The sequence below is a fragment of the Bombina bombina genome, unplaced genomic scaffold (assembly GCF_027579735.1).
Source record: "Bombina bombina isolate aBomBom1 unplaced genomic scaffold, aBomBom1.pri scaffold_463, whole genome shotgun sequence".
Lineage (NCBI taxonomy): Eukaryota > Metazoa > Chordata > Amphibia > Anura > Bombinatoridae > Bombina > Bombina bombina.
In genome coordinates, this window is record NW_026512684.1 from 406,194 (window position 1) to 422,408 (window position 16,215).

Here is a 16,215-nt window from a genome sequence, read left to right on the forward strand (position 1 = left end):
GCTCGCAAGCCTGTTACTAGAAAGATTTACCATAAGGTATGGCGTAAATATCTTTATTGGTGTGAATCCAAGGGCTACTCTTGGAGTAGGGTTCGGATTCCTAGGATTTTGTCTTTTCTCCAGGAAGGTCTAGAGAATGGATTGCCAGTCAGTACTCTGAAAGGTCAGATTTCTGCATTATCTGTTTGGTTACACAAACGTCTGGCGGATGTGCCAGATGGTCAATCCTTTTGTCAGGTCCTGGTCAGAATCAGGCCTGTGTTTAAGTCTGTTGCTCCTCTTTGGAGCCTTATCCTTGTTCTTAAAGTATTGCACCTGTCTCTGTTTGAGCCTTTGCATTTCATAGATTTTAAGTTATCTTGGAAGGTTTTGTTTCTTTTTGCTATCTCTTCTGCTCGGAGAGTTTATGAACTCTCGGCTTTGCAGTGTGATTTGCCTTATCTTATCTTTCATGCTGATAAGGTGGTCCTTTGTGCAAAGTTGGGTTTTTCTTCCTATGCCCTAATCCTTCTTCTCATAAGGAACGTTTGTTGCACAACCTGGATGTTGTGCGTGTTCTAATATTCTTCTTTCAGGCAACTTAGGATTTTCACCAGTCCTCTGCCCTGTTTGTTTGTTTCTCAGGAAGACATAAGAGTCCGAAAGTGACTGATACTTCTTTTTGTTTATGGTTGAGAAGTATAATTTGTTTTGTTTATGAGACTGCTGGTCAGCAGCCTCCTGAGTGATTTTCAGCTCATTCCACGGGGGCTTTTTTCCTCTTCTTGGGCCTTCAACAATGAAGCTTCCGTGAAACAGATTTGCAAGGCTGCAACATGGTCTTCTTTGCATACTTTTTCCAAATTTTGCAAATTTTATACTTTTGCCTCGGCTGAGGCTTCTTTTGGGAGAAAGTTCTTCAAGCGGTGGTGCCTTCTGTTTAGGTCTGCCTGTTTTGTTCTCCCTCCCTAGTTATCTGTGTCCTCTAGCTTGGGTATTTGTTCCCAACAGTAATTGAGGATGTCGTGGACTCACCATATCTTAGGAAAGAAAACAAAATTTATGCTTACCTGATAAATTTCTTTCTTTCCGGATATGGTGAGTCCACGACCCCACCCTTTTTATTAAGACCATTATTTTTTACTAAATGTCAGGCACCTTTACACCTTTGTATTATTCCTTTTCTCCATTTCCCTTTGGTCGAATGACTGGGGTTTGTGGAAAGGGAAGTGATACTTAACAGCTTTGCTGTGGTGTTCTTTGCCTCCTCCTGCTGGCCAGGAGTGATATTCCCAACAGTAATTGAGGACGTCGTGGACTCACCATATCCGGAAAGAAATACATTTATCAGGTAAGCATAAATTTTGTTTTTATTTGGGACATAAACATTATCAGCTTACTAATACATTAACATGAAACTATTAACAGCTATTGGAAATGCACCCACATGCTCCAGAGCAGTAATAGTTGCTTCTTGTTGTTCTTTTTTAATTTTTAGGGTAGAACTTCTCACTCTCTGTTTTTTACCCACTTTAACAGCACCGTTGTACAATGGGAGTATTAATCCATGAATATCAGCATTTGGGTCTAATTTTACATCCTCATCCAGATTATAATGGCACGCTAATGTTATATCTTTTATATATATATATATATATATATATATATATATATATATATATATATATATATATATATATATATATATATATATTTTATTATTATTATTTTTATCTTTTGAGATTTTTGGCATTAACAATAAATAAGATTTCCATTTACAATAACAGCAGATATAAATATATATATATAACAGTTAAGCTGATGCATAGAGTAAGTCACCAAGCAGTAACTTTGTAATTGTTCAAGAACAATAGGTAAATGTGCAAGTATTATTAGCAAATACATATGTCAGGGGCTTTTTTGTATATAATTAATTACACACTAAAGCAAGTAAATGGTTAGCTGAGATAACTCTTGAAATGGCAGCCTGTATGCTAATTTCTTAAAGGAATTTGCAATGATAGCCTTTCTAAACACTTGAATAAGTCAATGAAAAATCTAAATATTGAAAGATTAATAGTGTAAAAGAACAAAGAGCTATGAAATCTCATTTTAACTAGGGTGGTAGTTCCTCCCAAACAGCGCAGGGTCACTCTTGTACCCAAGTAAGGAGATATGACACTGGGGGGGGGGGTCTCAAATGATATAGGTGGTCACTCTGACTGCTGATAGGAGTTAACTAGTGTCTGATGTTGAATAGTGAGGAGTTAGAAGGACTAGTAATTTGTCACTTATAGTCTAGGAAGAAACTTGAAGGGGAGCCCATGAAGCACTGTTGTGAACTGTAATTATATGCTAAGGGCCCATAGTAACTCTGATTTAGTAAATATAACATTTGAACCTAGTAGAATAGCCATATATGGTGTAACAATACATATCATATAATGAGCCAATGACTTAAAGTAAGAGTTAGTTTAACATCTAATAGAAGGATGAGATCTAAACCTTGGTGGGGGTAAAAAGAGGATAGATCTTTCAAGCAATTTTAATGGTATGGCTCAGTATGTGAAGACCTAGGTTTGGGTTGGGGGTTATCATGTAAAAAGAATATAGGGGCCAGTTAGTTATTTATCAATGACCCATATGTGGAGCAAATATCTGCCGTGCTTATAGTGTGCCTCTGATATCCACAAAAACATTGATGATGAAAAAGCATGTGTTGGTGTTTTATAAGTGTAAAGGACATGCTTTACTGATTAACACAAAATTGTTTACACATACATACCCTAGTATACATAAGAGGAAGTAATAGGCATGGAGCAAAATTTAAGTAAAACATTATATAAAAAATGGGGACCCAGTATTGAACTGAGCAGTTCTCATCACGGTAGCCTAATGTTATGTTCAGGTAGAACTTAAGTCAAAGGGAAGTAGTTGAACAAAACGTTCTATCTTCCACTGATGGCCCTTACTGTTCAACCAATACCAGCTTTTAGGTGGTTAAGAGCGATAATTTCCAGCTCGAGATGCAGGTCTAGGTGAGGGTCTTGAATCTAAGCCGAGGTCCTGGAGCAGACGAAAGTTCCACCAATTGCGTTGTTCAGAGCTGGTGCGGTAGGGATAAGCTGGCCAACAGATGCTTGGTCCGTGCTAAATTGCTCTCAGTTGCCCACTTTTGTGTAGACCTAACCTTCATTACTTCTATGTTGGTGATCAGGAGATTGTGGGGATTGATGGATTTGGAGCGTTGAGTACTAACTTGACTGCTCAATCTCCGCTTTGTCTGCCGCAAGCCCACAGTGCTGGAGGCCTTTGTCGGGTATGGTGGTAAATATTCCCCTCACTCGGAGGGGCTGGCCACATCCCCCCGAGTTGGGGCAAAATTGTTGTTGATCATTTCGCCATGGCTCCTTGCAGTAACAGCTGTAGGTTCATGTTTAAAGCAGTGGGAGAGATTGGGAGCCGAGTCCCCCATTAATCCTGTGGTCACAACCTCCTCTGTTTTTTCAGGCACTAAGATCCCAGTCACATGATGGGTAACTTTAGCGAGACTTATAAGACTTGTTGAGTCTTTCAGTCAGAATGTGCTCAAAGTCTGATATGGCACTTTAGATAATAGTATAGATCTTATCCATTTGGTCAGTCATGGCAAGGCTTTATTAGCAGGCTAATAGATCGAAATTATGAACAGATCAAGAGCTGCTTGTACCCGGTATACCGGGGGGGGGGGCTTCGGAACACTGGATTAGGCAGCAGCCTAAGTGCCCAGCGGGCTAAATCGGGACCTGGGTGGTGTTAAATGGAGCGATCTTGGTATAGTTGGGATCAGTAGATTGTGGTGCAGTTGAATCCTCCAGATGCACATTGTGCTGATATATATCTTTCAGGATAATCGGTGGATTATCTTTGTTATCCTATGAGCTTTATGAATTGCGACCGATCATGGCCGCTTCTTAGCCACGCCCCCCTATATATATTTTTATATATATATATAAATAAAAAGAACATTTTATTCTTACTTCCTTTAGGTTTATCGCTGTTGGTTTAGTGCGGTGTCAGGTTAGTGCACAAGCGATAATTGTTGGTTTCGCTCTCTGGCTTTTTACTTTCAACTTGTAATATGAACAAGCAAAAAAGTTATTTAGTGCACCATAATCTGGCTGTTTATATAGTTTGAATATCAAAAATCACAGTAAAATCCAAATATATAAATAGAAAAATCCTAACAATCTCCCTTTTCTCCAGTGGTAGAATTTTTTTTTCAAAACCCTTTCACTGAATGGGTTAGTCAGAGACTTTTCTGATTATTTGCATGTCTGAAACAAATCCTCAAAAATAGCGGGGGTATAAAACAATTTAATGTTGCTAAATAAAATGCTTAACCCCTTTACTACCTGGAATTTCAGAAAAATGTACTGTAGAATTTTTAGCATTTTTGCTATCACTCCGTTTTACCAACAATAATGGCTTTTTATTTCTTTTAAAAAAAAAAAACACAAACAAAAATATATATAAAAAGTTTAATGAACACATTCCGCAAAAACCTGTAGCTTTCTAACTCAAAGGGCTCCATGTACGAAGCAGCGTATGCTGCTCCGCAGACCTTGCAGGGCAAGTTCGCACATGAGAGCCTGCTTCCCGCAACCTAAGAACCAGCAGTCAATGGACTGCTGCTTCTTACACTCTTCGCCACCTCTGAGGTGACAGAGAGAAATCACAGAGAGCCCTTCTCTCATGTGATTGGTTGCGCAAGAGAAGAGGTGGGCTTTACATGCTCACTTAAACATGTAATGATACATACAGACAGCGGATAAAAAGAATCTGATGCCGTATACGGCGAAGGCGAGTGAACAGCTTCTCAAGTTGAGAAGCTTGTACACACAGGACTTAAGAGAGCTGGATGGGGGGGGGGGGGGGGTTGGGGGAAGCATTCAAAACCTTTGATTAAAGCTCCCTTAAGCCCTGGAAACCCAAAGGACTAATCATTAAAAAAAAATAAAAAAATTGCCTGCTCTTTCAAACCGCGTGAGTCTTGGTGGTACAAAGTTTAAGCACAATTTGATAAGACACTTTAAAAAACATATACACGCTTATAATAAGCCATCAAAAATGCCTAGAGACCTACAAGACCCCTTGTGTAAAAACCCCTTTATACGAACCTCCTGGTGTGAATAATTCTTAATTTATATAAATAGATGCTCATGGGAGCCCCTATGTACAGATCAAATTTACATAACTATACCGAAAAGGCCATTGTTTATATGAGATTAAATCCTTCATTTTACAATAGAGTTTAGGAAACACACAAACTGTTGTTTATAACCTGGTTTATTACATTTTTTTAAAAGCATATTTTTCACACTTTTTGAGCAGGTTTCTTACATAATATTATATATTCATACAAAAGAAATGTATAATTTGAATCTTCTGGGTCTCCTGGAAAAAAGATATATAATATGTGTGGGTTTCTCACTGAAAAGGGCCTACAATAGGGTTAAAATTGTTAGCAGCATCTAAAAACTGCAAAACAGATTAGCACAGGGGTGGAAATAGTTTAACAGTTAAAGGGTTAAAGGGACATTAAACACATTCACCTAGATTATGAGTTTCAGTGTAAAAAACGGAATGCATACATTACGAGTCTTGTCAGTATAGCTATACCGCAAGCATTTTAGCCTGTAATGCAACGTCAATCCCGCACTCAAAAAAATGCGTGGGATTTCCATAGCGCCGGTATTACAGGTTGTGCAGTGAAGCTAAAATGCTTGCGTTCCAGCCTATACCGACACAATCCGTTCCGCAATCTGATACCAGTAGTTATCAGTTTTGCACAACTAAACTGTTACACAAAACTCATAGCTAAAATGTTACAAAGTACACAAACACCCATAAACTACTTATTAACCCCTAAACCAAGGCCCTCCCGCATCGCAAACATTATATGAAAGTTATTAACCCCTAATCTGCTGCTCCTGACATCGCTGCCACTAATAACATTTATTAACCCCTATTCCGCTGCTCCCCGACATCATCACCACTATAATAAAGTTATTAACCCCTATTCCCCCGCACCCCAACATCACCTACGCTATAATAAAGCTATTAACACCTATTCCGCCGCTCCCCGACATCGCGACCACTAAATAAAGTTATTAACACCTAAACCTCTGGCCTCCCACATCACCACCACTAAATAAACCTACTAACCCCTAAACTGCCAGCAGATTAGCGGTGTTTAGACTTGGGGTTTATGTTAGGGTGTTTTTTTTTTTTCCCCCATAGACATCAATGGGGTTGCGTTATGGTGATCGCCATTCCGAGCTTCAGGTGTTAGGTTTTTTTTTTCTAACACCTTCTCCCCATTGATGTCTAAGGGGAAAGCGTGCACAAGCACGTATTCTCAGCCCTTGGATTTTGTGCGGTATGGAGCTCATCGCCGCCATATTGCACGCACAAGGTGGCTTTTCAAAAACTTGTAATGGCAGCGCTATGGGGGGGTGAAATAACGCAACTTTTGTTGCATTTGTTTCGCACCCTCTATAGCACAAAACTTGTAATCTAGGTGATTGTAATTACAAGACATTTCTATTATCTCACTATCTATATATCACTTATCTACATATCAGCCAAATCTGAACATGTTTAAACTAAATTAGTAGGGATGTGCATTCAGAATATTTGAACATTTGTCCATTTTCAAAGTTGCATTTCTTCTTGTGGAAGTGCAACACACTAAGATCTAGATTTGCACAGATCTTAGTGTGTTGCATTTTCACAAGTCGAAATTTGGCTCGAAAATAACCAAATGCTGCTGGTGGTGGCCATATTTGTCATTTGTTTCATAATAACTGCTCTAAATTAGTATCTTGTTTGCTTCAATTGTTTTTTAATAGCCAAACTCCACTCACCATTTGCCTTATTTGGGGGAGCCAATCTGGGCTTGCGTCTACAGGTAACGAGGCTAGTCACTGTCATAATATTAGTATAAAGTACATTGTTTTGCAGCTGTTATCTAATAAAGCTAATTTGGGAAAGATATGTAGCAGGATGAGCCTTGAGAAGTCAGCGTGGTGTATTTACAGCTCTGAGAATTAAAAAATACACACGTTTTAGAGCTAAATTACATGAAAATGGGGCAAAATAATTAATGAAATTAATTTCAATGTTGTGCTAGACATAACATTTTATATTAAAATCTTAAGGTATTTAACAGAGCACCAGGTGGAATGTTTGAGTTCTAGGACACGCACTATAAACGGATATTAATTATTATTATGGTGGCTATTGCTTGTTCAGCTTAAGCTGTAAGTTTAGCCTCACAGTTATATGCTAGAGATTTAAATAATGTTTTTGGTGAGACAACCCACAACTGTACAACGGAAACATTATCATTTGTATATCTAAAACAATCCATTTTCCAGGGTTATTTTAAACATATTTGTGCTTTTTCGCCACCAATACTGTTTCTGTATTTTAGAAACTAATGGTTATGCTTTTCTCACAGCCTTCAAACTTCAGACTTCTTTTCTATCCCTGATCCCAATGAATCAGTTAAAGGGACACTAAACCCAATTTTTGCTTTCATTATTCAAATAGAGTATGACATTTTAAGCAACTTTCTAATTTACTCCTATTATCAATTTTTCTTCGTCCTCTTGCTATCTTTATTTTAAAAGCAGGATTGTAAATCTTAGCAGCCTTTGCTTATTGGAGGCTTACATTTACCCACCAATAAGCAAGCATAACCCAGGTTCTCAAACAAATATGGGCCGGCTGCTATGCATCACATTCCTGCTTTTTAAATAAAGATAGCAAGAGAACGGACAATAGGAGTAAATTAGAAAGTTGCTTAAAATTCCATGCTCTATCTGAATCAGGAAAGAAAAAAATTGGGTTCAGTGTCCCTTTAAAGAATGAAGCAATTTAGCCCATTAACTTTCATTCAACAGGTTTAATTATTGTTTGTTATGTTACAATCTAGAATAATCCTGAATTTACTATCTATCTCTATTTAAGGTATGCACTTGTTGTTAAAGGGACATTGTAATGTAAAATTTTCTCCCCTTCAATGGGCTAGATTACGAGTGGAGGGCTAACAGTTACACGCAAGCGATAAGGTGTTTATTACGGGTGTTTGCGCACTTCAGGTTTTTCGCTTGGATTATAAATTGAAAATAAATTAAATCACTTGAGTGCGGCCGTCGTGTTTTTCGGGCCAAAGAGGAAAAGCACCATCCAAGCTGTTTTCAAATTCCGGTTGAAAAGCCAGCGTCTGTCATTGTATGGGGGGTGTCAGTGCCCATGGCATGGGTAACTTGCACATATGTGAGGGCACTATTAATGCAGAAAGATATGTATACATTTTGGAGCAACCTATGCTGCTATTCTGACGTCGTCTTTTCCAGTGACATCCCTGCATTTTCCAGCAGGACAATACCAAACCACATTCTGCCCAGATTACAAGCGCATGGTTGCGGGTACTAGCATAGCCTGCCTACAGTCCTGGCCTGTCTCCGATTAAATGTGTGGCACATTGAGAAGCGCAAAATAAGGCAACAAAGGCCCTGTACAGTTGCGCAGCTGAAGACATGCATAATGGATGAATAGGGGAAAATTCCGCTTGCTAAACTTAACCAACTGCCAAAAGCTTAATAAATGTTATTAAAACTTTTTTGGAGTGTGTTGCAGTCATCAAATTTGAAATGAGTGTATATTTTCAAAAATACATTAAATTCACAAAGTAAAACATCAAATAATGTGTTAAAGGGACAGTCTAGTCCAAAATAAACTTTCATGATTCAGATAGGGCATGCAATTTTAAACAACTTTCCAATTTACTTTTATCACCAATTTTGCTTTGTTTTCTTGGTATTCTTAGTTGAAAGCTAAACCTAGGAGGTTCGTATGCTAATTTCTTCGACCTTGAAGGCCGCCTCTTATCTGAATTCATTTTGACAGTTTTTCACCGCTAGAGGGTGTTAGTTCATGTGTGTCATGTAGGTAATACTGTTATCACGCACGTGGAGTAACCTAGGAGTCAGCACTGATTGGCTAAAATGCAAGTCTGTAAAAAACTGAAATAAGGAGCAGTTTGCAGAGGCTTAGATACAAGGTAATCACAGAGGTAAAAAGTATATTTATATAACAGTGTTGGTTATGTAAAACTAGGGAATGGGTAATAAAGGGATTATCTATCTAAACATTCTGGTCTAGACTGTCCCTTTAATAATGTGTTTTCAATATAGTACAGGGTGAATTGAATTTTCAAATGACTATTTTTGTTTGTTTGTTTTTGCTTTTACTCTTACATTAGTAGTATAAATCTTGATACTGGCAAGATAATATTCTAAAATAACTGTAGATTTGTAAATGTCATATTTGGACAAACTCAAATATATAGAATGTAATGTAATACGCTGTCATTTTTAGAAAATTATTATATTTTATTGCTTAGTATTAAAAGTGACATTTTCTTTTGTTAGATGATAAGAGTCCATAGAAATTCCATAACGTGGGATATACGTCCCATCACTAGGAACAGGCTGAGAGCCCACACAAGAGCTTTAATCCCTTCCCACCTCCCCTCTCTCCTCAGTTTAATCTCAGCTTCCCAGGAGGAAATGCTGAAGATCAGGGTGCTCTAGCTATTCGATTACAGAAATAGATTTTATGGGAACTCAAAATAATGTGAGACCCTTAACCCCTGAAGCAGATTTATTCAGTAAGAAGACTTCAGCCAACTGAATGAGACAGGGTCAAAGGAATGCCTTGTTATGTGTGTAGCATCTCCATATGTGATTTCAGTCATAACTAACCTAAGGCATCACAGGGACATGTCCCTTAGCCCCTCCCCCTGTGGGAATACAGGTATTTCCTCTCAGATCCTCTGCTGTACATGTACAAACACTGGATGGTCTCTCTACTGGATACATCTGCAGACATCATGCTGGTAAGCTTAGGGGTGCTTTAGTCAGGTAAGGGATCCTGCAGCACTTGCACAACCCACATGCTATTAAAAGATACACAAGTATAGCATAGCCAGGGGACTTAGCTTGCCTACCTGATGACACCTTTGGTACTCCTATCACATTATTGCTCTAGTTGCATCTGTAGGGGCTATCTAGGAACCTTTATATCCATCTTAATCCTTTGGCAGCTCTTTTGGGACCATTTTATAATAATTTAAAAATGGAGTGTCTGGCCCATAACCCCTTAAGAACCAAGGACGTACAGGGTACGTCCTTCAAAAACTGTCACTTAATGACCAAGGACGTACCATGTACCCTGTTTTAGGGTATTGCAGTGATGCCTCGATATTGAGGCATTCTGCAATACCCTTTTTTAAGCATCCGATGCAGAGAGAGACACTCTGTGGCCCTCTCTGCATCGGCCAGCGATGGTGCTGATCGTTGGTGGGTGGGAGTCATTGCAGGAAGGCGGGTGGGCGGCCCGTTGCTGGGAACTTCCGGCCAGTGGGGGATTTCAATCGTGTGTGTGACCGACCATTAAAGTTGCGTTAACAAGAAGTGGTGGGAGAGGGAATAATGTTGGGAAAGGAATTTGCGAGGGGTTGGGGGGAGGGTATTGATGGGGGGCAGCTTCACTACAGAAATAGTGGGATTTATATTAAAAAGGGCACATTTTATTGCAAAGTGGGTACTGGCAAACAGCTGCCAGTACCCAAAATGGTGGCAAATAGTGAGAGGGGGGAGGGTTAGAGAGCTGTTTTGGGGGGCTCAGGGTAGTTGGGTGGTAAGGGGGGATCCTACACTGCAGAAAATATCTAATAAAAAAAAAAAAAAAACAACAACTTATTTTTATACTGGTAGACTTTCTGCCAGTACTAAAGATGGCTGTGACAATAGTGAGGTGGGGAGGAAAGAGAGCTGTTTGAAAGGGGTCAGGGAGGGATCAGGGGGTGGGATGTGTCAGGTGGGAGGCTGATCTCTACACTAAAGTTAAAATTAACCCTTCAAGCTCCCTACAAGCTACCTAAATAACCCCTTCACTGCTGGGCATAATACAAGTGTGGTGCGCAGCAGCATTTAGCGGCCTTCTAATTACCAAAAAGCAATGCCAAAGCCATAGATGTCTGCTATTTTTGAACAAAGGGGATCCCAGAGAAGCATTTACAACCGTTTGTGCCATAATTGCACAAGCTGTTTGTAAATAGTTTCAGTGAGAAACCTAAAGTTTTGTGAAAAGAATTAGCTACCTAATTAACCCCTTCACTGCTGGGCATAATACAAGTGTGATGCCAAGCAGCATTTAGCGGCCTTCTAATTACCAAAAAGTAATGCCAATGCCATATATGTCTGCTATTTCTGAACAAAGGGGGTCCCAGAGAATCAGTTACAACAATTTGTGCCATAATTGCACAAGCTGTTTGTAAATAATTTTATGGAGAAACCTAAAGTTTTTGAAAAAGTTAGTAAAAAAGTTAACTTTTTTTTTATTTGATCGCGTTTGTCGGTGAAATGGTGGCATGAAATATACCAAAATGTGCCTAAAGCAATACTTTGGGTTGTCTACTAAAAAAAATATATACATGTGAAGGGTTATTCAGGGATTCCTTCAGATATCAGTGTTAAAATGTAAAATAATGTTTTAGAAATAGCAAAGTGCTACTTGTACTTATTGCCCTATAACGTGCAAAAAAAAGCAAAGAACATGTAAACATTGGGTATTTCTAAACTCAGGACAAAATTTAGAAACTATGCAGCATGGGTGTTTTTTGGTGGTTGTAGATATGTAACAGATTTTAAGGGTCAAAGTTCGAAAAAGTGTGTTTTTTTTCAGTTTTTTCATCATATTTTATAATTTTTTTATAGTAAATTATAAGATATGATGAAAATAATGGTATCTTTAGAAAGTCCATTTAATGGCGAGAAAAACTGTATATAATATGTGTGCATACAGTAAATGAGTAAGAGGACATTTACAGCGAAACACAAACACCGCAAATAGCCCTGGTCCCAAACAGTAAGAAAATTTAAAAGTTCTGTGGTCACTAAGGGGTTAAAGCGTACCACTGACTACTATCTGCAGCATACTGTTAGCCTCTGCAATGGGTAAAGGGGTGAATGTGTAGTGTTTTTTGGCACATATTAGAAATTTTAACTTTTTGTACACTTTAAGCCTCTCTGAGGCTCTGGCAGTGCTACGGCGGTAGCGCTGCCCGCTTAGCTTGGCGTTGTTTCTCTGGCCTCTCTGCTGATGCAAAAAATCAATCAGGAGAGTTTTTTCTCAGGCTCTTTCAACGATCATCAAATTTAAAGCTTTTTTTCTGTTTTTCGGTCCCTGGAGGGGGTGAGTACCCACACAGGAGCTTCAGGGGGGTCATTTTGGGAAAGTTAGGATCTTGGGCTTGGGAATTTTTCCAATTAGACTGTCCATTTAACTTGTGTCAGAGGTGCATATTTAGCTGGCCTAGAGTAGATGGCTCTCTAGCACATTTATTTAACTTTGTGTAAAATAACTATGGTATGTAGAACACCCAGTTTTTTTTTCTTGGAAGGAATCTAACATATCTACTGATCATACCTCATTCTAATTTCTGTGTGTTTATTATAAAACTGTTCCAGTGTGTCAGGTTAACCAGCTATGTAATAGCTGTGTTCTTCACATTTTGCATGCAAATCAGCTGAAATAGAATCTAACATGTAAGCCCTCCTGTGTTTGTCAAATTCACTAGAGCAGTGTTTCTCAACTGCGGTCCTCAAGTACCCCCAACGGGCCAGGTTTTCATTATAGCTGAATCAGTGCACAGGTGATTCAGTAATCAGCTGATCAGTAACACCATGGTTACTAACTTGCTCTCACCCATCAGCTGATTATTTCACCTGTGCACTGGTTAAGCTATAATTAAAATCTGGTCTGTTGGGAGTACTTAAAGGGACATAATACTCACATGCTAAATCACTTGAAACTGATGCAGTATAACTGTAAAAAGCTGACAGGAAAATATAACCTAAGCATCTCTATGTAAAAAAAGAAGATATTTTACCTTACAATCTCCTCAGCTCAGCAGAGTAAGTTCTGTGTAAACAAGTTATACTCAGCTACTCCCAGCTGCAGGTAAAAAAAATAATGAAGAAATGAACAGCAGCCAATCAGCATCAGCAGTGCTGAGGTCATGAACTCTTTTACTGTGATCTCATGAGATTTGACTTAACTCTCATGAGATTTCATAGTAAGCTGAATAGGGAAATAATATGAGAGTGCACGAGGCTCATCCCCTAAGCTGTCCCAGGACAGACACACTAAAATGCTGCTTAGAAATCCTTTACAATGGGATGTGGCTACTGAGGAACTTTTGAGGTAAAATATCTTTCTTTTTTACATAGAGATGTTCAGGTAATATTTTCTAGTCAGCTTTTTACAGCTATGCTGCATCACTTTCAAGTGTTTCAACATTTGGGTTTTTATGGCCTATTAAGGACTGTGATTGAGAAATAATACACTAGACGGTAGTTCCAAAGATAATTTCTCTGTGCAGTACCTCCTGAATACTTTGCAAAACTGTCAAAGTTTGTCAGGTTAACCAGCTATGCAATAGTTGTGTACCTCTCGTTGTACATGCAAATCAGCCGCAAACCATTTTCCCTGCTAAGGGTCTCTGTTCTGCTCCAGTGCATTATGTGCATATTTAATAGAACAACCACTGATTCTAAAATCATTCTGCATAAAGCAATGGCAGTATATCTGGAGGTTAGCTCCAATCCTTGTACCTTAATGTACACAGTATAGTTTCTGTTCTGACAGAACATACTAATTACAAGTCCTGTACTAGCTAAATACATTTATTTTTTGTATATAAGTTAGATTGTGTGTTTACAGAACATAATAATTTAAGGATTTACATGATAATTTGCATGTGCATCAGAACATACAATCTTATTACATATACACAAGCACTTTTTATATATAGAAAATGTTTTGGCAGTAGATGAGGTCTGAGGTACAACAATGCACTCAATTCCTTTCCATACATTTGGTGCATGAATGTGTAACTTTTGTATAAGAATTTATTGATGGTTTATATGCAGTTTGTGGAAAAGAAACAATTTGGGAGAGCACTACAAAAAGTAGCTAATTGAGGTAAAATGTTATAATGCTAATATAGCTCCAATAAATGTGTAAAAGATGTGGCAAGTAAGCTAAATAGCATAAATGTGTGGGTTAAGGAGGCTCTAATAGACTAAAAAAATATGTCTTAACTAAAGTGACAGTGGGATAATTTGCCTACAAAAGTGTGCTAAAGAAAAAAATATGTGTAAGAGTCCTTATTCAAAAGACAAAAAGTGATAATATATTTTAGTGTGTAAAGCATGTTTGTGCCAAAATTATATCAACAGGTGATAATATCAACAGGTGATAATAAAAACAATGATAATGACCATAAATCTAGTGATAATATATATGCAAAAGACAAATACAGTTTGCATGCCCCAGTTAAAGTTATAAATATTTACTATTTTATGCATAGAAATGTGCAATATACAAAAAAAATAAACAATTTAAAACGAGCTAAAAAAGATAAAAGAAGTTCTGTTGGAATAAAAATTCAAACAGATGGCACCATAAAATATAAGACAAATTATAAATACTGCAGTATAAGGTTAAAATCAAAGTTAGACCTTAATTAGGAAAAACTTGATATATAAATATATTTGGCCGACTTTGTGGCAAGCCATGGTGCTAATTTTCTAATAAGCCAAGCAATAATCTAAAGTGCCATATAGACAGCGTCTCCAGTACAAACAAACCGACTGTGCGATATCTGAATGCACCATATAGTGGCTTTATGTGTATGTGTCTTCTGATTGTAATACCATATGCACATTTGTGTTTTAAATGATAACTGCATGTCCAGCTTACTTAATATTAAGTACAGCAATGTCCACAAGGTTATAATATGCATACCTACACTTTATTTATTCTACATTTAACATACGCCCAATGCAGAACACTAAAGTCCCATACAAAGTTCAGAATACTTAAGCAGGTTGCAACACAAAGTGGACACTTTGGACACTGGTGCTTGAATTGTGCAGTAAAGAGGCTATCACAAAATACCTGGTAGGTACAGCAGGCACAGCTGGTAAGAGGGAAGTAGACACAGGATTCTCAGCAGGCAGAGGATACCCAGCAGTCACTGTTAGGGAGACTGTCACAGGATACAAGATAGGTACTGCAGGCACAGCTGGTTTGAGGAAGGCTGTCACTGGTATAGTAGACACAGGTTTCTCAGCAGGCACAGGATACCTAGCCGGTACTGTTGGTGAGCCTGTCACGGGATACCAGATAGGTACAACAGGCACAGCTGGTTTGAGGAAGTTTGTCACTGGTATAGTAGACGCAGTATTCTCACCAGGCACAGGATACCCAGCATGTTCTGTAAGTGAGCCTGTCACGGGATACCAGATTTGTACAGCTTCAGGACCAAGATGAGCATACACAGGTGTCAGGCAAGTCTGCTTGGCTTTCAGGAAGCAGGTGAGAATACACAGGTATAAGGTAAGTATGCTTGGTCTCCAGAACAAGGTAAGCATACCAAGGTACAAGTTAAGTATGCTTGGTCTATGGAACAAGGTGAGTATACGCAGGTCAAGGTAAGTATGCTTGAGTCTCTGGAACAAGATGAGAATACATAGGTACAAGGTAAGTATGCTTGAATCCCTGGACAAGGTGTGCATACACAGGTATCAGGTAAGTATGCTTTGGCATACAGGAATCAGGTACAAGATAGATAAGGCAATAAATCAGCCTAGATTGAAGGGCAGAGTGAGCTTTTATGGAAACTCCCACACCTGAGTCCTCCATCCCATCAGCCTGTAGCCACTGGCCCCTAGGGGGAAGCTGCAGCAGAAGCTGAAGGGGTTTGGTCTCAGCATCCCTCCAAGTGGGATGCCCAGACTGAAGCAGTCATTCTCAGCGTTTGTCGAGACCGGGAGGCCAGAGCAGAGCTCCCAGTAAGTACCTAACAACTTGTACCAACTTACTAATGTTTTTTTTATTGTATGCCTGCATATTATCTGTATCGTAGATTCTATCTAAACATAACGTGCTTATCATATATTCTTTATTTGCTCAATATGTGTTCCTTATTGTAGGCACAGTAGTTTCGTTATAGACAGAACATAATTACATTAACTTTTATTTGCTATATACATTTATCTTACTGTACGTCGTATGCCGAAGCAAATTAATCACTCCGTGTTTTATATATGCTTC

General features: G+C 38.6%; 1 protein-coding gene across 1 annotated transcript in view; it reads left to right on the forward strand.

Moving 5' to 3' along the window:
- The window catches only part of LOC128644497 (succinate dehydrogenase [ubiquinone] flavoprotein subunit, mitochondrial), a gene marked incomplete at its 3' end in the record, with an annotated part of 402,567 nt that extends 395,670 nt beyond the window's left edge, over positions 1-6,897 (forward strand). Inside the window, exon 15 of the mRNA XM_053697078.1 lies at positions 6,873-6,897. Coding sequence (XP_053553053.1) covers positions 6,873-6,897 — 25 coding nt within the window. The remainder of the gene's footprint in view (positions 1-6,872) is intronic.
- Positions 6,898-16,215: the final 9,318 nt, after the last annotated feature.